The following is a 23,028-nucleotide window of genomic DNA, read 5'->3' as shown; positions in this document are numbered from 1 at the left end:
CTTTTTAGTTGCTCTAAATCTGAGACCTAAACAAATGTGTGCTGGCCTTTTTGGAACAGGATATGCACCTTCCACTGAAGAAGCAATGGAAAAGAGTAACCTTTCACCCATCTACCATTTCCCTACTCCGACTCTCACACATGCTATTGCAATCACATGTCTCTTCCTCATCCACCTCTTGTCTCACCACTTCCAATGGAAATAGCTTTTTCTATACTTAAAAGTACCCTTGGGTTACTGTTAACACTCAATTTGGCCTTCTTTTTCTGGAGTTTAGCAGATGGGCCTTCCTGAAATTGAAAAAACAAAAGAAGCAGAAACTTAGGCAGAGCCAAGGTAATCCAATAAAGAAACTGGAGACAAGTCTCAAGATGCTGAACATGTATTTGGATTAGTAAAAAACCTCTCAAAGCCTTGTGTACAAAAGGTCTTCTCCTGAAGGCTATTTGGAATCAAGCCTTGGAAAATTCCAGACTAGCTGGCAGCTGAAGGAACATATGTAGCTCTAAGGGGGCACAGGGGCATGGATGAGTGACTAACTAGTGTGACTATTAAGCGAGGAAACACAACCCCCCCAAAAATGAGGGTTCAACTTGTATGCGGTGGCGACTATTATGCGACGCAATACAGTAAATCACCATCACCACTGAAATGGGTTAGGTCTTTTAAACTGCTGGCATATCTATTATGTTGTCTGTTATCACTTATTTAGGAATTTATTGAGTCTAATAACACTTATGTGAAGACACCGTAGAATCCTGAAGAAGGGAGGTTCCCGAAACCAGGATTCACAACCCGGGGATCTTTGTTGACACTTTCCCAAGGGCACCTCAAGTGTCTTACTCATTGCTACAGAGACTTTTCAAAAACACTTTTTTCCTCCTTGTTTATCTACCAATTATAAGACTATACGGAAGAGTGAAGATATAACTTTGGCTTCACGAGATACCTTCATAGGGAATATACAGATTACCAATGGGACTTAGATTTAAAATACTATATGTACAAGTGAAGATAAAACTCTGACTATACTAGTAATCTCTGCAAAGAAAAAAACTGCATTATTGGGTATTGTACCATTGTGTATCTTTGTTTAGCTATTCATCTTTAGATTAAATTGACTCATATGTTTAAGCCCTGTGTAACACTATTGGGCACAACAGTTGACAACTTGTTATTTCGCTATTTGTTATTTGTTATAGATATCTGTGTCTCTTGGACTTTTAAACTGCTAAAACAATCACAGTTTGAGCATCTTGAGACATGTCTTTAATTCCGTCCTGAAACACCTAGAAAATGAGATTTCTACACTTCAAATCACTCTCCTCTCCACAAATTCTTAATCCTGAGGTACTTTTGAAGAACATGTGGCCCTACCAATGTTGCTGGACTGCATTTTCCATTGTCCCTCTCCATCTCTACTGCTATCTAAGACTGACGGGAGCTCTAAAATAAAATTTTGAGGGTCACAACTTGTCCATCGCTGTTTTAGAGCTTTTTCACCTGTTACCAGATTGCTAGAGTCGGAATGCCCTTCTCTTTAGAATTTTTGTCACAGACACCTTAATCCTGTCATACCCCAACATTAACTGCCATGGCACAGGCTGAACAAAAGAAAACACACTGGAAGGTTGAAGATGTCCATCCTTGATCTAAAGCAGCAGTTCTCAACCTGTGGGTCCCCAGATGTTTTGGCCTACAACTCCCAGAAATCCCAGCCAGTTTACCAGCTGTTAGGATTTCTGGGAGTTGAAGGCCAAAACATTTGGGGACCCACAGGTTAAGAACCACTGATCTAAAGCTTGTTCTCACAACAGTGGTATCACTAGGGTTAGTATCACTCAGTGCAGTAACCAATTGTGTCACCGCTTGGACCTCTTCCCCTACTAGACAATATTAATAATTTGTAATTCCCTCTAGTTTGTTTGCATCACTGAATATAATGACAAAATCAGAGACTAAATAAAAACAGCACATTTTTGTAGCCACATGATTCAAAGTGTCATCGTAATAGGGTAACAATGTCTGCTTTGATTGGAGTGCATACACATTAGAAAATTCAAAAAGTAACTTAGCACTGAATTAGCAATTTTGCACCTTTCAGGTATGTTGATACAACATATGTAAACCTATATTACAAAAAATAAATTGTGGTTTTCAACCTTCAAGCGACCCTAAAGCAAACTTATTACAGTGTTTTCTGATAATGTATGACCCACTCAAAGTCATCCACTGGACTTCCATATCCAAGCTGAAAATGGAACCCTGTCTCCAGAGTTGTAGATCAATGTTCAAACCACTACACCACACTGCTGCTCTATATCTACAGCTATTTTCTTCTTTTTAAAACAATACATTTCTACTGAAACACCACACAGAATTCTTTCTGCTGAAACACCGCACAGATAGTCACTCTAGTGTAATCTGCCCTGATGGTGTCAACCGATGCAGTCCACACCCCCACCCGCATCCCCTAGCAACACCACTGTCTCACAAACACAAAATGATATGGCAAACTTGTAACTGGACTTTCTGTCTTTCTTCAAATATAGGTGTGCATTTACCTGCCAGGTAAAACAGTTCTAGGCTAGCTTTCTACCTTGCTAGTCAATTCTACACGTGATGAGGTCTTGAACGGAGAGGCATTATCTTGCATGAACAACTGCAGCGTTGAGCAGCCTAGCTTCTGAGATGTCTCTCCTTTTGCCGTTTCAAAAGCCAGCCCTAAAGGGGCGAGAGAGCCAGTAGCATTCTCAGTTTCAGACTCCTAGGGTTCTTTGAAAGGAAGCCATGGCAATTAAAACAGTTTCAGGGAAATGCAGACATGTCTTAACACAACTTGACAATACACTTGGATTCAAGAAGGAATTGTCCTTTAAGTCAAATTGGCTGAGGAATTCAGAAATTTGCTACTGGGTTCACCCCAAACACACACACGCAAACATTTTCTTTCTTTGGGTTGTTGTGTGTTTTCCGGGCTGTATGGCTATGTTCCAGAAGCATTCTCTCTGATGTTTCGCCCATATCTAGGGAAGGCATCCTCACAACCTCTGAGGATGCCTGCCATAGATGTGGGCAAAACGTCAGGAGAGAATACTTCTGGAACAAGGCCATACAGCCCGGAAAACACACAACAACCCTGTGATTCTGGCCATGAAAGCCTTCGGCAACACATTTTCTTTCTTTCTTGCCTGTGGTATACAGGCTTAGGATATCTTGGTGCAGCCACATCCGCATGTTACTTTATACCCCGGACAGGGGATGGTTAGTTGTTGCTGAACTGCCTATTTCATCATCCTTCAACAGAGCCTTTGATGTGTAGGGCTGATAGAGTAGCAGTATAACATATGAAAGCACCCCTGTTTCTCACCTCTATATTACATTTAACATTTGTCAAGGCTTAGAAAGTTAATATAAAAATAATGAGCTGTCATTACAATTCCATACTGATAGTTAACAATCATATTTAAAACTGGATACTTCTTCCATGACTCAGAACCTTCCATTATATATAATTTCAGAAGCATAAGGACTAATGGTTAATGTCATCCATTCTGGCTCCCAAGCCATGCAAAACTGAACATTGGCTTCACTTCACTTTTCTGGTCCCTAGAGTTTCAACAGGTACCGTATCAAATACTACCACATTAAACTGAATAGCCATAACAGCCAGGCACTTATTTTATTCCAGGGAACCCGAAATCTCAAAATTGAATCCCTCACTGCACAATCTTTTCAACAAGTGAGAATTATGTATAATTTTGGCTAAATTCATAGGTAGTCCTTAATGTAATCATTTACATTAATGCTTCCATGCATGCATATAACATATATAGAGGTTAGTTAAGATGGCAGATCTTTATACAATGTTTTTGGTGGGAGCGGGATGTGGGGAGACTTTAAATTCAGGCATGATCACTAGATAAACCCTCAAGTGTAAAGATCAGACAGGAAAATCAACTAATTTCAAATGTAGTGTTTCAGGAGAGTTTTACAGATACCATGGACTTGCAGAAAGACAAATAAAGGCCAAGCGAAGATGATCAAATTGGGGTTAGTGCACTTTGAACCTACCTTGAGGTAACATGATTCATTGGAAAGAATGATAACGTTTAGTAAAATAAAAGCCAGGGGAAAATAACATATTACAAAGGAACTGATTCAATCAAGGAAGGCCCAGTCCTGAGTCTGCAAGGTGTGAACAAGACTGTTGATGGCCAGATCTCTTTAAACTCTCTCATTCCTAGTATCTTGATTGGTTAAAGCCAATCTTGTGGCAAATATGGTAATAACTAGAACAAGATGAGTAGCACTTAGATCCACTGATGGATTTTTGCATATATTCAGGAATGGGTAGTGAAGTGGTGAAATGGGACCAAAGCAATTAAACCTTTAATTCTCTCCAGGTCACCCTGAGCTTACCTGCAATCATCACAGAAGCGAAGGCAGGGAATTTCTCAAGCAACAATATCTGGTTATGAACTATTCCTGTTTAATGTTGAGCTGATGACAATCAAACGATATATAATGTTGGGCTAATTAAAACCTATTTGGTTTACAAAAGACATAAGGCACATATGGATCTGAATTTTTTGGACTCTCTTAATGGGGAAGACTATGGGATCTGTCATGATGAGCTTCTACACTTCAGAATGTATACCACAGAAAATGAAAAGAATCTGATAACAATGTTCTTAATGGAAGAAAGGCTATTAATAGCAAAAAAAATGGAAAAGAGGGGTAGAAATTAAGATAGAAGAATAATATAAAGAAATATGGAAATTAGTAATAAATAATCAATATGTAATGTAAAGGTAAAAAAGGCCTAAGGAAAAAACTATTTTGAAAGCATATGGGAAACATTTATTGAAGAAACACTGAGAAAAGAAGATGGGAAGCAACCCTCACCAAAATAAATGATGTTCTGGTGGCACCACGAAGAAAAGAAGGACTCTGGAGATGGGGAACACAATAGGGGAAATGAGATGAAATAAATATATGAATTATAGAGATTGAATTTTGCAATGAAAGGAAATGAAAATGTAATAAAATATTGATTATAAAAGAATGTATACCACAATTAAATATACAAAACATCTATAGTAAGTACATAGCCTTGTACAGAAGCCTGTGAATTTAACAACTAATAAAAAATAGACTACACACTTACATCATTTTCATGTTGCTTTCACTGTCATGGCTCCATCTTATGGAATAATGTAGGTTGGTGAAGCACTACCAAGAGGTATTAGAGCTTCTGGGTCTAGTATGGGATGGGAATTGTATAGCCTTCCAGGAGGTTCTAAACTGCACCGTACCTTACATGTAGTGATGTGGGCAAATGTTACAGGAGTTGCTGTCTAGCAACATCTGGAGGGCCTTCCAACTTCCACTAGGGCTCTAGCAGTGAAATCTAAGTACATTGCCAAGCTACATATTCCAGTACTCTTCAGGACAGAACCATGACAGCTGAAGTGGCATGACACTGAAGTAGCTGTGTAGTGGAAATACTTCATTAACAATACTTCAAAGGACAAAATATACAGAGGGAAACAAATAATGCCACCAAACATGACATATGCCAGTGAGTATGCTAGCTGGCTCAAATGCAATATTTAAAAAGTGTTAAGAGGACCACCCTTCCCTAAGGGGTTTCAAAAAACTTGCAAATCACAGCAAAAGCTAGATTTTGCTTGGTTTCGTTCCGGCTTGTAAAGAGCCTGGCCTCTACGGTGAGTAAAGATTGCCTCCAGGCAACTAGGCAGTGAAGCTTTCCAAACATCTGTTCCCTTTTTCCCTCTTAAGGACACTAATGCCTGGCACAGGCAGATAGCGAACAAATAAAAAGTTGGCCAGTAACTTCTGCAGCTTTATTTTCAAAGCAGGCTTAAGATGCAATGTTGATATATTCAGTGCAGATCTTGGGACAGCATACATCGGCAAGATGTTTAGAATCTTGTTGACAGCTAGCACAGAATAATTTTCAGCACCTCGACAAGATCCGTTTATTGGAATGCTCAAAAACAGATGGATTACAAAAGATATGAATTGAGTCTTTATTCCATAAACTGTACCATCACAGTACATTTACCATGGCATATTCCAAAAGTATGATTATTGCCATCAAAGAAATATCGCAGCCACCCACTTGAGTTAGATAATTAAATAGAGCAATCCATGGTTTGCCAGAGGGACATAGACCTAAGTGAGACTCTTTGTTCATAATACATTGTTGATAAGCCAACAATAAAATCTTCTACAACCAATGCACTGCAATACAATTGGGAAATTATCTTTCTTGCTGCAACACTATAAATATAGCTGCCATTTGGGGAAATGGGCGGTTTGCTCCTGCATGGCTACAGATAAACAGTAAACAAGAAGAAACCTGTAAAGCAATATAGAAAACACACCATACGGACACTATTTATCATTTACTTTTCATCTCTAGATAAGTAGTTGGGTTCAACCTAAATCATAAGCAGGGATAATTGAACAATTTTAGTGGAACATGTTAATCACAATTAACTAAAGTGCCATTATTTTCAATGAGTCAATTACAACTTGGACTAAGTTTGAATCCAACCTACTGTACACAGGCCAAACTCTTCATATGAATAGACCTAGGGCCTGTTCCACACAGTTGTAATAATATCCATATTGAACTGGATGATATGGCAGTACGGACTCAGATTATCCAGTTCAAAGCAGATATTGTGGATTATCTGCCTTGATATTCTGGGTTATATGGCTGTGTGGAAGGGCCCTTAAATTACATTGAAAGAGATTCTTAGAGAGAACATATTAATAAAATCTACAAATAATCAATCCAGAAAAGTTAAAACCACATATCTGAAGGGCCAGCTGCATTGTGTTTTAGTCTGGTACTAGCTGCCCTAGCCCCTATGTTAGAACAGCGGTAGGATAGAAATTAAGTCTGCTTAACTATTTTTTAAATGCCTCTTGGGTGACCTAAAACACATTTGTACTGTGTAGAAATCAACCTTGCTGGTTAAAATGAATGTCAGTACTGCAACACATTCAAAATCACAGCCTACATTATCCCTGGTTGGGCAGAAGTTACAGTAAGTTTAGAATTGTGAATCACAGTAAGACAAAGTGGCATACCTCTGACTGTACATTGTGTATGTATCTGTGTAAGTATGTTTGCATCAGAATGACTAATGCTACAGAGTTTGGGAAACAGTAAATCTATTTATCAGTCATTTTCTAACGGCCCTTCCACACAGCCATATACCCAGAATATCAGGTAGAAAATCTCACAATATCGGCTTTGAACTGGGTATCTGAGTCCACACTGCCATATGATCCAGTTCAATGTGGATTTGATGCATCTGTGTGGAAGGGGCCATAGTCAGATGAAACAGAAAGCACAATTTTGAATGCTCAACACAGATGCAGCAATTATAACCACACAAAACAGACTGCTGATCATCCTTCAAAAAGCAGGAAGGAAAGAGCATTTCGCTAGTGCAATTTTTGGACAGTAGCATTTTAGCTTTAAGTATAAGCAAATGTGGTTGACAATCTGTGTCTAGCTGCCATATTCTGCTGAAGTCATTTAAGCTGTATTTAAAGATGTCTCTAGCATTCTTTCCAAGATTTCACAGATGAAAACTGGGACATGTGTAGCCAAGCAAAATCAAAATGTGATTGAGAGGGTAAAAGTTATTAATGAATAGAAACAGATAAGGTAGGAGAGGCTGAAACAGTTTGCTCTTGCCTAAGGCAACTAGGAAGGGCAAGATACTGCCCTCTTGTCTGCTCTCCCCACCCCCACCCGCAATATTATTGAGTGAAACTCACTTTTGCACTTTGACCTCAGTTTGTGGTAACTCAGGACCCATCCAGACAGACCCAAAAAACAGGACTCATCTCAGTTTTACTGGAGATGTCCAAATGACACATCCAATAAAACTGGATTAAATAAACATCCGGTAAGATCCGGGTCTTATCAGATGTGGTCCCAGTGTGGATTGGGTCCGCGGACCACTTCACGTGATCCCCAGGCCCAATCCACACAGCTATCCGTACACATGGGGCAGAGTATTATCAGTATGCTGATTACACCCAAATATATTTCTCCATGCCTTCCCAAACAGCTTCAGCTAAGGATAGTGTGTATCCTTTGAATGAATACCTGAAGGAGGTAATGGGTTGGATGAGGGAAACAAATTGAAACTTTATCCAGACAATACAGAGGTGCTTGCCATCAAGGGTCCTAATCTGGGCATGGAGGTGTTAACCCGTTCTGGATGGGGTTATACTCCCCCTGAAAGACTGTTTGTAGCTTGGGAATGCTCCTGGATCCGTCCCTCCAAATGTCAGCTCAGACAGATGCAACGGTCCGGAGTGCTTACTACCAACTTTGGCTGATACGCCAGCTGTGCCCCTTCCTAGATTTGGAGGACCTGAAGATGGTAGTGCACACACTGTTAACCTCAAGGTTGGACTTCTGCAATGCGCTTTACATTGGGCTACCATTGTACCAAGTTTGGAAACTCCAGCTGGTTCAAAATATGGCAGCCAGATTGGCTACAGGAACATCTAAGAGTGAGCACACTGTCACTCCACTGGCTACCAATTAGTTTCCGAGCAAAGTACAAAGTGTTGGTATTGACCAAAACTTCATGTTTTACAACAAATCGACAGAAAAAGCAGTTCAATACACGGTAGCGTTATGTAGTAATTACTGTATTTACGAATTTAGCACCAAAACATCGCAATGTATTGAAAACATTAACTACAAAAACTTTGGCTACTAACAAATTGACTACAAATAAAGATAGGATTGCAGAAAATTAACTTTGTAACAACTTTATCAGAAATTAAATCGGTAAAAAGTTCAGTCCTTGCTGCCTAGAGCTGTAGATCCGGGTGGGAGGCAGACTGCATTGGATAATCCAGAAGGTTGGATAAGTGAATGTTGGATAAGTGATACTCTACTGCATGTATTTTATAGAAATGCTGTTTTAATGTGGATCTTTCATAGAAATATTTGTATTTCTTGAATTTTTGCTATGCTTGTGTTTTTAAATCGTGTTGTAACCCGCCTTGAGTCGCAGGGAGAGATGGGTAAAAAATAAAATAATAATAATAATTATCATCATCATCATCATCATCATCATCTTGTTTTTTGAGCTCCAAAAGCCCAAAAAACCGAGAGGGCACCCAACCTCTCCCCAAAACCCCAAAAGGATCTGTTAAAAAGGTTTTAAAACTTAACTGGCCACCATTATGGTCCCCCTCGAACCCTCCTGGTGCAAGGAAATGATGCATTGGGGGGGGGGGGGCTTTAGAAAGCATGACCCAGTGTGTCAAGGTGTCCAGACATGCTGCTGAATCAGGATGAATGGGAACATTTGACCATGTTGGCCATATAGATCCATCTGATATTGTGGTTCTTTGATGGTTCTGTGCATTTCAAATGTTTGAATATTGCCTTCTCAGCAAAAGATTCAAAATAAATTGTCACCACATCTATTCTGTATGCCTCCTGCTAATAAGACATAACGTATGCTATACCATACATTTCACTTGGGATCTTTGTAAGCGATTTCCAGGAGGATCAATACAGACATATGTCAGCCGTTACAGCATAGGTGAATATTCTCTCCTTGTTATCTTTTTCTTTCTCTCAAGTTGCTTCTCCCCCTTCTTTGAAATTATATAGGCCTAATAAGTAATATTCTGGTTTGCAGAACGGCTGCCAGACTTGTGATAGCAAGAAATTGGAAGGGTAGGAATAATCTTTCGAAAGAACTGTGGCTGGAGAAATTAATGGACATTAAAAATATGGACAGATTAACCTTTTTGATCAAAAAAACTACCGGAAGACCAATGAGAGAAACAAATTGGTCGCTCCTCGAAGAATATTTCCAAAATATGATGAAATTAAGAAAGAAACTATATGGATTGAAGATGGAAGCTACTTGACTGGAAGTCACCCCCCCCCCCCCACCTCTTGCTAGGGATCCCTTCCCCCCCACTTCACCTTTGTTTCCCCCCGCCCCCTCTTTTTTTTCTTTTTCTTTTCTCTTTCTTCCTTCTTCTTTAATTTCTATATCTATCTTTTCTCTCTTCCCCCAACCCCCCCACCCTTCCCTGAGCTTACCCCCCCATTCCCTTATTCCCCTACTTCAATGTAAAATCTCAATAAAAAATATTTTAAAAAAATACAGACACATGTCTGTACAGTATGATCCCTGTAACTATGGAGGATATGTTCCCAGACTTTGTGACACTGCAGACAATAGTGAACCCTATAGAAATAAAGGACTTCTGGCCCAAGAACACCATGGAGTTGTGCTGCAGAACTCAGAAAACACCTAGAGAGGGCATATTTTGTTGATTGTGGATAAATTACATCACATATATCAATCCTGTGGATAGAAAGGGCCGTACTGTACCATAAGATACAAAATAGCAAGAACGTTTTTAAGATGTTTAAATTATTACAATAACCCGTGGGTTTCAGCAGCAGCACTACTGAGCTATCTGCAGGGGGCACTTTAGCACAGCAAGTCTCAGCCAAATTCCTTCTGTCTCTTGCTTCCAGCTGAGCAACAACAAATGTGGAAATAACTTAACATTTCCAAGCTCAGAAAAGGAAACAACAGCTCAGAAGAATGCAGTACAGATTACGTGGCAGAAGCAAAGGATAATGAAATAGCATGAAGACTTGGGAACAAAATTCCATTAGAGGCAGAGAGTGAAAAAACTTGATTGATTTCCTTGAATAAAGTTAACTTAAAAGGCAATACAGCTGGGAACTCCTAAGTCACACCGTAGCTTCTATATTATATAAATACAAAAGGCACAAATGAACTGATTATCCAGTTGAGGAATTTCACAGGAATGCAATGGCTGGTCCTACCATCAGGCAAAGTGAAACAGCAGTTTTGAGTGGCACATGCTGGAAAGTGGCAAAAGCAGGGAATTAAAACTATGCCACACAGCACACTTTGCAACAACACACATAGCTTGGTGCCTTAGGAGCAATGGATAATGCCCCATCTCTAGTGCTGGAGAATTATTCAGCCACCAGTTTGGCTGGATTTCCTATATTTCCTACAACAACCATTCAGGCGGATTCCCTACGGGAGAGGATATAATTCTTTACCTCAGACAGCAAGGTGTCTTGAGCCCATCATGCAGCTGGCTAGCCATAGATCATGTGTTTCACTTCATTTCTCATCATTCAGTGATTTAGTGCACAAAGATGGTTCATAGGCTCTGTAGTAACAATATGGCATGGCTTCCAGGAAAATGTGGGGTTGCAAGACAAATTGCAGCCTGGCTAGAAATGTGTATTTTGGTGTGTCAGTGATATTAACTACTGACTTGCCTAGACTATGAGGACTGGACCTGCATATGACACAATGTGTAGAACTAGCAACCTGTCTAGAATAATCTCTTGATGTATACATATTCATCTTCATGGCCAGAGAGGCCAGATGATTGTCACCAATGGCAATAAGGCCAAAACAGTGGCACAACCACATTCCTAGGAAAAATAATATGCTATTATTTAAAATTGCCAGTCAACAAATGATGCCACTATAGTCAATGCATGGTCCTGACCTTTGGCTAGTATTATACTTCGCTAGATGAGTTATATTGTACTCCATTAAAAATGAAAATGTTATAATGGATTGAAAAGAGGGTACAGACACATTTACTGTCGCATGGTGACCAACTGTGACAATCTCTATGGATGAAGCAGGCTTATAGGGCATTTTTCATAGCAGTAATACAATTTATTTATTTATTTTTTAAAAAAACATTTGTAAGGGCATGTGGGAAAACTTGGTCAATTTGAAAGTCCTTTTTCCTTGACAAAATTAGCGTGGAAGCAGGCCCAGTCCAAGACATTTTACTGTCTGAGGAAAAGGAACAGTTCCCTTCTGCAACTGTTTACACAAACAATTTAATATATAGAAGCTGACTGGACACATCAGCTGATTGTAATTCAGTGCTGGTGCAATAACAACATCTTCTATCTCATTGATCTCAGGCTAAGTGATGGAAAAGGCTGGCATTCCCCTGCCCCCAATGTGCAGGGGAATAGGCACCATAAATGTGCCCATTGGCACTGCCCCCCCCCCCAAAAAAGGTTTCCATAAACTGGTAGTCAATGGTTTGGGGACCAGCACCAGTCCAGTGACCACTATTTGGAGTAACATGGTTCTGTTTCACTTGAGGACAGCAAGCAACCTGTGTGAAACACGGTTATATCTAGTCAAAGGCAAAAGCCAAGTAGCTGACCCTTGCCACATGATCTCAATAACTATTGCTTTCGCTGTGTATTCCTAGATTACAGGGACTAGACTAGATGGTTCTTGCCGTCTCTTCCAACTCTGTGGTTCTGTCTCTTCCTCTCAGACAGCTCTGACCAACCCTGCATATGAAATCAACCACCTTGCAGAGCATTTTACATAATGGTTTCTAGAAAGCATTTAAAAAGTAAGCTGACAGTATGCTTCCTTGAATATATCTTGCCAAGAGAATCCTATGATAGGGTTATCATACATTGGAGCCAACATGAAGGCACATAACAACAATGTCATGAGACAGAGACAAGACACAGGCCGGGCTGTGGCGCAGGCTGGAAAGCAAGCCAGCTGCAACAAATCACTCTGACCAAGAGGTCATGAGTTCGAGGCCAGCCCGTGCCTGCGTCCTGTCTCTGTCTTTGTTCTATGTTATGGCACTGAATGTTTGCCTTTATGTGTGTAATGTGATCCGCCCTGAGTCCCCTTCGGGGTGAGAAGGGCAGAATATAAATGCTATAAATAAATCTTAGAGCATTCCTCAACAAGAGTGAAAAACCTTTGGCCCTTCAGATGTTTTGGATTCCAACTTCCAGAAGCTGCAGTCATCATGACCAACAATGAGGGACTGTGGAAGCTGCAATCCAAAACATCTGAAAGGTCAAAGTCTCCCAACTATGCCTTAAGACAGTGGTTCTCAACCTGTGGGTTCCCAGATGTTTTGGCCTTCAACTCCCAGAAATTCTAACAGCTGGTAAACAGCTGGGAATTTCTGGGAATTGTAGGCCAAAACACCTGGGGACCCACAGGTTGAGAACCACTGCCTTAAGGAATCTTGCAACACAGCATAAAGCCAGACTGTCAGTTCTACACATTTGTTTTCTTAAAGTCAATTTCCGATACTTTTGTTTTCTTAGAGACAATTTCTGAATTCTTTAGCTCAGAAGATCAGCTTTGAGGTAACCACAGCTACCTAGGTTTATCTCGCTCCATCGGTTCTTCTTGTCCTTCTCTAATTATATTCAGTTCACAGGCTTCAGTAGCCTCTATGTACAGTCTATGTACACAGAGCTTGATTACCCAGTTTGGTTTCCCAGCAATTGGAGCCAAGCGATAACAACAAATCCCCTATTGCCTGCCCAGTGTTTCAGTGTGTCTTGGTAGCACTTCCTTTTCTTCCTGACACCCAGCTGGCATGTGTATATACAACACCACACAGTTTCACACAGGGGACAACTGACTCATTCACTTGGTTTCTCTTGAACACTTCACAATTCTGTTTTTAAGAGTCTTTCAGTCTCTCCTCAAATCCATCACAGCCTTTGAGCTCTCTTCATTTTGGGGATAGAACAATAGGATATGTGTATTTCTGTTATATATAAACATTTTTCTGTGATCTAGTGGAGACCATAATCTTAAGTAGGAGGGCTTCTTAACCATTTTCCTTAAGGCATTTTTCTGCTTTCGCCCTACTGATAATAAGCCAGATATTTATGCTGGGGTTGTACCATTCCAAATCCCAGGGGTAGATCCCCCTGTATCAGAGTTTTATCCACATTTGAAACTACAGGTACATGGAAAGGAGGTATGTTAGGAAAGGGGATTCTAGCTAAGTCTTGGTTTTGGCATGTAGTTTACCTACAAACAGGGAAATTTGTTTTAACACGAGAAACATGATAATAGTATACTCTATCCCACTCGGGGGCATAAGGGTACAAAATTAGCATGGGAGTTCTCACAAGAGGGCTTTGTGGTGGATTGAATCCATAAATAGTCCAGCTGAAACCAGACCCACTGAAAGTTATGAGAATGAGAATGCATCTCTAATGTAGAATTTATGCAGTTTGACATCACTTCAAGTGCCACAGCTCAATGCTATGGAATCACAAGGGTTGCAGTTTTATAAGGACTTTAGCCACCTCTGCCACAGTGTTGGTGTCTCACCAAACTACAACACCCAGGATCCCATAGCATTGAGCCATGATAGTGCCAAACTGCATGAATTCTACAATGTAGGATGCATGATCTGAAGCCCATGTTCAATTATATGTTAATTTATTGTTTATACATTAATCATGACTATAGCTCATCTTCCTTCCAATAAGCTCCTCTGCTCTTTATCAACACAACAACTTTATGAGTCAGGGCAGGCTGTCACAGAGTGACTGGACCAAAGGGCTCATAGAAGTATCATGGCTTTAACTTTGATTTGTCTTTTTCCTTTACTCTCTTTCCTCTCATTTTCAGTTTTTAAAAATCAAAAGAAAAGACCCATATTAAAATATTAGTATATCATACCATTATAGTACTGTGTTTCCTGTGGTTGTTTTGAGAGAAAAAACATGAAGAAAAATAAAGAATGCCTACATTAGCAATGTTAACCATCTTTAATAATAATAATAATAATAATAATAATAATAATAATAATAATACTTTATTTTTCTATCCCACCACTATCTCCCCGAAGGGACTCGGGGCGGCTAACATGGGGCAAGCCCAAAACAAAAACAAAAAATGTGACAGTTAAAACCAATAAGTATTTAAAACCAAGTAAGAACAATATCAACATAATATTAAGATATAGTAAACAAATTAAAACACAAAATACAAAAACACCATAGTAGTCAGGGAAGGTAATAAAATGTTTTGTATTCAAAAACATATTGTTACATTTGTTGACACTAAAAGTTGCTAGAAGATATGAATCTATAATGAAGATGGCTTTCCTACAAATCAAACAATAAGTGTCAAAGCCTTTCATGGCCGGAATTACTGGGTGGCTGTGAGATTTCTGAGCTTTATGGCCATGTTCCAGAAGCATTCCCTCCTGGTGTTTTCCCCACATCTATGGCAGGCATGCTTAGAGGTTGTGAGGTCTGTTGGAAACTAGATAACTGGGGTTTATATATCCGTGGAATGCCCAGGGTGAGAGAAAGAACTCTTGTCTGTTTAAGGCAAGTATGAATGTTGCAATTGGCCCGCTTGATTAGCATTTAATGGCCTTGCAGCTTCAAAGTCTGGCTGCTTACTGCCTGGGGACATCCTTTGTTTCATGTCTGGAATTCCCCTGTTTTCAAAAAGTACTTGCAAGGCTCCTGTGCTATTTGTAACACACTTGTAAGGGTGGAGTAGAATGGAGAAAACCACAGGAAACTCAAATGTAAAACTTGCCAACTTAGTTATTACATCTGAATTACAGAGTTGGAAATGCAAAATACAGTGTAATGGTCACTGTAAGGCACTGCCTCCAGGCTTTATGTGATGTTATCCCTTTATAATTGACACATTGATTCAACCCAAAAGAAGGAGGACCAATTCCTGAAAGAGAGAGAGAGAGACTCTGCAGATCCATGGATTTTAAAACCAACAGACTGCAAATGTAAGGCATCAGGTGTCCAGTTTTGGACCACAAGTGCATACAGAATCATGTTCAGGAACTGTTCCACAGCTGTAAGTCTCCTTTCCCCTAAAGATTTCAAAAACTTTGAGACAGAGTATCACTCATATACACTATAAGGCAACCCAACAGCATAATTAGGACAAAAATCCTAATCACCCCTAACTAGCATGATCAAAATAGGATATAACCTAATCATCTGGAGAATATTGGATAGATGAAGATGGCACTAAAACATTAAAGAAGGCTAACACAAACTTGTTAGTGGCAATAATTTCCTTATGGTTTTGCCTATTTTTAAGGCATCTGTTAATGTGTGCATTTTATACATGCCTACTACCTTCCTTGCGCTTTTAAAACTGGCCAGGTTAAAAGAAAAGCTTTTCTCTTTCACACTACACAATTAAAGCAACATGATCCCACTTTAATAACTGTGGCTGCATCCTATGACATTCAGGGGCTTATAGTTTGCTGAGACTGTAGAAACACTCCAGTTGATACAGATACACTTATGTATATGTGCTTACAAGTTTCCTGTTGACTTACGATGATCCATAAATTGTATAGGGTTTTCTTTGACAAGGGATACACTTCTGAATATCCCTCTTTAAAAAGCAAATCCTAGGATTCTATAGAATGAGGCCAGGGCAGTTAATGTAGAATAATTGCATATTGTGAATAGGCTATGAACAGGGCAGGAAAAGCTAAGGTGGGAGCTCTAGGAAATCAGCCTCCTACCTCCTGCCAGAGATTACTTGTGACAGTCACAGGACTCGCCTCACTTATCTTGCTATGAAGATTGTTTACCCATTTGCAATGCCAATATAAGAAGCGAGATCTGCCGAATCAGCATATCCAGCACTGAAATGACTATATGGAAATGACGATGATTACCAGGAGTCCAAAGGACTAGCTGGGTTTAGTGTGGTGGAATTATGAGAGTGAGTAATTCCTGCGCTAACAATTACATCTTCCTATTGCCTCCCTCAAGGCCTGAATACACTAAAGGCACCAGAGTCCATCTGATCTTGGGAGCTAAAAAGGGTCTGATCTGGTTAATACTTGGATGAGATCCTGCCTATGCTTACAAGATGCTGTGAGCTATATATCATGGGAAGCAGGGACAGACCAAACTACCTCTGAGCACTCCTTGCTTAAGAAAACCCTATGAAATGTATGGTGTCGCCATAAGTCAACAGGTAGCTTGAAGTCACACACAAGCACTCATTGCATCTCTCCCTTCTGATCCAGCTATTCTCAGGTTAGAAGAAAGTTGAGGATTGTCATCTAGAAGTGCCCAAAAGAAACACAAGGTGTGCCACACCACAATGCCTGAAGGGCATACACGCTGTTCATAAATCACAGTTCTTCATACAGCAACTACCATAGCTCTGTTAGTATGGGGCATTTACTAAAAATGATTATAGGGGGAGGAGAAGGACATAATCAGGTTTTCAGTTTCCCAAACCAACAGATCTACATATAGGAGGCCTTAAGGACTCCTTTCATTCATACTGTCAGGTAAGAAAGGCCAATTTCAGTACCATTTGTTCATTCTGCGCTAAAAAATATTAAAATGTCATCATTCTCTGGTCCCCTCCACACAGCTGAATAAAATCCCACATTATTTGCTTTGAACTGTGTGGACTCAGATAACCCAGTTCAAAGCAGATATTGTGGGTTATTCTGCCTTGATATTATGGGCTATATGGCTGTGTGGAAGGGCCCTCACTGTCACAGTGGTTAACCTTTCAAGGTAAAAGGTAAAGGTTTTCCCCTGACATTAAGTCCAGCCATGTCTGACTCTAGGGGTTGGTGCTCATCTCCATTTCCAAGCCAAAGAGCCAGTGTTGTCCGTAGGCTGGCATGACTGCATGGAGCACCATTACCTTTCAAAGCAAGTGTCAATATACCTCTTTCATCAAGCATGCTTATGTTTATTTTAAATAGAATCATGGAGTTGGAAGAGATCTTGTGGACCATCCAGTCCAATCCCCCAGACAAGCAGGAAAATCACATTCAAAGCAACCCTGACAGATGGCTATCCAGCCTCGGCTTTTAAGGTATCTTCTAACTCTATTGTACATTGTTTTAAGGCATCAAATAGTTGCCTATATTTAAGCTGGCTTGAGTCCCTTCGGGGTTGAGAAGGATGGGGTATAGATATGGTAATTAAATACAAATAAATAAATTGAGGATTGAGCTAGGACTCTGGAGGCTAGGGGTCGAATCTCTACTTGACCATGTATGCCTATTGAGTGACCTTAGAACTCATCACACTAGAGCTTGGATCCACTTTAAATCCACTTTCAGGAGGGGCCTTTAAATGGCTCATCCAGACAGGTCCTGGGCCTCACCAAACTACAATTCCCAGAATTCTGCAGGAGGCAGAAACCGGATGTAAAGTGGATTCATGCTCTAGTGTGAAGAGGCAGTAACTGTGCAGGGCCTCATCACACTTGAGCATTTATCTACTTTAGTAAATGTAAAGATAAAGGTTTTCCCCTGACATCAACTCTAGTCGTGTCTGACTCTGGGGGTTGGTGCTCATCTCCATTTGTAAGCCAAATAGTCGGCGTTGTCCATAGACGTCTCCAAGGTCATGCATTCCGTGCAGTCATTCCGGCATGACTGCATGGAATGCCGTTACCTTCCTGCCGGACCAGTACCTATTCATCTACTCACATTTGCATGTTTTCCAACTATCAGATTGGCAGAAGCTCCCCAGATTCCAATCGCCAACCTTTCAGTCAGCAAGTTCAGAAACTCAGCAGTTGAACTCACTGTTAAACCCAGGTTTTCTGCTTTGAACTGAGTCCGCATTGTCAGATAATCTGGGATAAACAGAAAACCTGGGATCAGATCCTGGGGTATAGGGTCTGTCTGGAAGGGCCCCTAGTTCAATCCTCAAACCACTATGTCACACACAGAAAGGTCAGAGAAAACTCTGTGATAGGTTCGCTTTAGGGTCCGCATCTGTAGGAAATGACAGGGAGGCACACAAAAACAACAACACTGCAACTCAAAACCAAAAGAGAGGGGTGGCAAAGGATACTACACGGCCATATAATCCAAATGATCCAAGCAGATAATCCACATAGTCTGCTTTGAAATGGATGGTATGAATGGGCTGGCATATAATCCAGTTCAAAACAGATAAATTGGATTTTATATGGCAGTGTAAAAAGAGCCTGGGTCAGCATGGATGTGGCTGGAGACAGCTTCAGCTGGCAGGGCTCTAAGCTATGGGATCGTGGGAGTTGCAGCTTGACTAAGGTCTATAGCAGCATTTCTCAACCTAGAGGTCGGGGCCCCTGGGGGGGGTCACGAGGGGGTGTCTCCAAAGACCATCAGAAAACACATATTTCTGATGGTCCTAGGACCCCTTTGGCAGAGGAGGTTGAAGATCTCTCCGCCAGTCTTTCTCTTAAGGAAAAGCCTATTACACATCAAATTAGGTTATGCATTTACAAATTAAGCACCAAAACATCATGTTACAACAAATTTGACAGAAAAAGTAGTTCAATACGCAGTAATGTTATGTTGTAATTACTGTATTTGCAAATTTAGCACCAAAATATCACGATATATTGAAAACACTGACTACAAAAATGGCTTGGATAATCCAGAAACCTGGATAAGCGAGGCTTGGATAAGTGAGACTCTACTGTACATCCTGCATCTCAGATATTGACATTCATGGTGGCCTAGGGGATAAAAGCCTCATGACTTGAAGGTTGGGTTGCTGACCTGAAAGCTGCCAGGTTCGAATCCCACACGGGGAGAGTGTGGATGAGCTCCCTCTTTCAGCTCCAGCTCCATGCAGGGACATGACAGAAGCCTCCCACAAGGATGGTAAAAACATCAAAACATCTGGGCGTCCCCTGGGCAACATCCTTGCAGACGGCCAATTCTCTCACTCCAGAAGCAACTCCGGTTGCTCCTGACACGAGAAAAAAAAAATTACGATTCATAACAGTGGCAAAATGACAGTTGTGAAGTACAGTAGAGTCTCACTTATCCAACATAAATGGGCCAGCAGAATGTTGGATAAGCGAATATGTTGGATAATAAGGAGGCATTAAGGAAAAGCCTATAAACATCAAATTAGGTTATGATTTTACAAATGAAGCACAAAAACATCATGTTAGACAACAAATTTGGCAGAAAAAGTAGTTCAATACGCAGTAATGTTATGTTGTAATTACTGTATTTATGAATTTAGCACCAAAATATCACGATATATTGAAAACATTTACAAAAATGTGTTGGATAATCCAGAATGTTGGATATGCGAGAGTTGGATAAGTGAGACTCTACTGTAGTGACGAAAATAATTTTATGGTTGAGAATCACCACAACGTGAGGAACTGTATTAAGGGGTCGCTGCATTAGGAAGGTTGCGAACCGCTGGGTTGCTGTGAGTTTTCCGGGCTATAACTCACAACAACCCAGTGATTCCGGCCATCAAAGCCTTCGACAAGCCGTCTCTGTCAAAAGAAAACTTCGCGAATCCCACGGGATGGAGCACTGAAACGGCACTGGAGGAGCTCCAGTGAGGAGAAGAAGGGAAGAAGGGGAAGGGGGTGAAAGGGGTCGCGACCCGAGGCCCACCTTGGAGCAGCGGGGACTGGGAGAGCTGGGCCCGATCCTCGGGGAAGGAGTCGAGGAGGCGCTTGAAGAGGCGGCCCAGGTCGGCGTAGCTGCGGTGCAAGTAGAGGACGTTGCGGTCCGACCACTCGGTGCGGATCTCGAAGAACTGCTCCTCGTCGCCCCGCCGGTTGACGATCAGGCGCCGGATGCCGTTCACCCAGCAGTCCCGCACGAACATGTTCACCAGCGAAGTGCCTTCAAACACGGCCGAGGCCATCCCGCCCGGCGGAGGCGAAGGGCGCGCATACCACGTCGCCGCCCGGGGGAAAAGGAAAGAGGAAGGAAGGCGGGAAAGAAGGCGGGGAGGGGGTCCTCTCCGTCCGGTTGTCTGTCCGTCGATGGGCGCGCCCAGGGAGGCCGCTTGGAAAGGAGGGACGGAGCGAGAGAGGCAGGGAGGGAAGAATGTCTGTCTCCTCCTCCTCCTCCTCCTCCGCTGACAGTTGCGCCTCTTCGCCTCAGTCGCTACGCCTCCGAAGCCTGGAGCTGAAGGGGACGAGGCGCAGGAGCCGTCGACTAGCTGACTGGACCCCTCGAAGCTTGGATTGTGGCGCGCTCTCCACACACACACGCTCTCTTCACATACATACGCACACTTTTCACAACACGACTCTCTCCTCAGACACACTCTTCACAAACACTCTCTCTATACGTTGTCGAAGGCTTTCACTGCGCCCTCCGTGGCGTAGTGAGTTAAAGCCTTGTGACTTGAAAATTGGGTTGCTGGACCTGAAGGCTGCCGGGTTCGAATCCCACCCTGGGAGAGCGCAGCTCCCTCTATCAGCTCCAGCTCCATAAGAGAACCTCCGGTTGCCTAGCGGATAAAAGCCTCCTGACTTGAAGGTTGGGTTGCTGACCTGAAAGCTGCCAGGTTCGAATCCCACCGGGGAGAGTGCGGATGAGCTCCCTCTTTCAGCTCCAGCTCCATGCGGGAGCCTCCCACAAGGATGGTAAAACATCAAAACATCCGGGCGTCCCCTGGGCAACATCCTTGCAGACGGCTAATTCTCTCACTCCAGAAGCAACTCCGGTTGCTCCTGACACGAAAAAAAAAAGCTCCATAAGGGGACATGAGAGAAGCCTCCCAAAAGGATGGTAAAAACATCAAAACATCCTGGCGTCCCCTGGGCAACGACCTTGCAGACAATTCTCTCACACCAGAAACGGCTTGCAGTTTCTCGAGTCGCTCCTGACACACACAAAAAACTGGGTTGCTGTGAATTTTCCGAGCTATATGGCTATGTTCCAGAAGCATTCTCTCCTGACCTTTTGCTTGCATCTGTGACAGGCATGCTCAGATATAAACACTGAACAAACACACTCTTTGGAGACTGACTTTCCACATACAGTAGAGTCTCACTTATCCAACATATTTTTGTAGTCAATGTTTTCAATGCATTGTGATATTTTGGTGCTAAATTCGTAAATACTGTAATTACGACATAGCATTAATGTGTAATGAACTATTTTTTCTGTCAAATTTGTTGTATAACATGATGTTTTGATGCTAAATTCGTAAACACTGTAATTACGACATAGCATTAATGTGTAGTGAACTACTTTTTCTGTCAAATTTGTTGTACAACATGATGTTTTGCTGCTTAATTTGTAAAATCATAACCTATTTTGATGTTTAATAGGCTTTTTCTTAATCTCTCCTTATTATCCAACATTTTCGCTTATCCTACGTTCTGCCGTTTATGTTGAATAAGTGAGACTCTACTGTACATTCTCCACATCACACTTCACTTTACATAACACTCTTCATCTACATACACTCACACTCTCTCCACAGACACATTCTTCACATACACACTCTCCATATACACCATAGAATCATAGAATCATAGAATAGTAGAGTTGGAAGAGACCTCATGGGCCATCTAGTCCAACCCCCCGCTAAGAAGCAGGAAATCGCATTCAAAGCACCCCCGACAGATGGCCATCCAGCCACAGCCCGTGGGAGAGAGTTCCACTGTCGAACAGCCGTCACAGTGAGGAAGTTCTTCCTGATGTTCAGGTGGAATCTCCTTTCCTGTAGTTTGAAGCCATTGTTCCGTGTCCTAATCTGCAGGGCAGCAAAAAACAAGCTTGCTCCCTCCTCCCTATGACTTCCCTTCACATATTTGTACATGGCTATCATGTCTCCTCTCAGCCTTCTCTTCTGCAGGCTAAACATGCCCAGCTCTTTAAGCCGCTCCTCATAAGGCTTGTTCTCCAAACCCTTAATCATTCTAGTCGCCCTCCTCCAGCTTGTCAACATCTCCCTTCAACTGCGGTGCCCAAAATTGGACTCAGTATTCCAGGTGTGGTCTGACCACACTCTCCACAGGTCACTCTCCACATACTGTGTTCCCTCACTACTTCGCGCTTCGCTTTTTGCGGATTCGCTGTTTTGCGGTTTTTCAATAAACTCTAAATAATATTAGAAATCATAAAAAATTACAAATTACCACCTAAAGAAAGGAAGAAGGAGAAGCTGAAGGGAGAGGAGAGGAGCCCAAGCGGCAACAGGAGGAGAAGGAGGCGATTTATCAACACACGATTGGTTGATAAAGACTTAAAATAGTGTATAACTACTAAAATAATGTATAAGTATATAGCGTCCCTAGGAGCGCGGGTGGTGAAGTGTGTTAAAGTGCTGAGCTGCTGAACTTGCAGACCGAAAGGTCCCAGGTTCAAATCCCG

General features: G+C 41.6%; 1 protein-coding gene across 1 annotated transcript in view; it reads right to left on the bottom strand.

The window, feature by feature from the left end:
- pxdc1 (PX domain containing 1) overlaps positions 1-21,126 on the bottom strand; it is a 43,581-nt gene extending 22,455 nt beyond the window's left edge. The window contains exon 1 of the mRNA XM_003224398.4: positions 20,305-21,126. Coding sequence (XP_003224446.1) covers positions 20,305-20,560 — 256 coding nt within the window. The 5' untranslated portion in view covers positions 20,561-21,126. The remainder of the gene's footprint in view (positions 1-20,304) is intronic.
- Positions 21,127-23,028: the final 1,902 nt, after the last annotated feature.

Source organism: Anolis carolinensis, chromosome 4 (assembly GCF_035594765.1).
Source record: "Anolis carolinensis isolate JA03-04 chromosome 4, rAnoCar3.1.pri, whole genome shotgun sequence".
NCBI lineage: Eukaryota > Metazoa > Chordata > Lepidosauria > Squamata > Dactyloidae > Anolis > Anolis carolinensis.
Note: the sequence above shows the minus strand (reverse complement) of the source record. Positions and strands in the feature narration are given on the sequence as shown.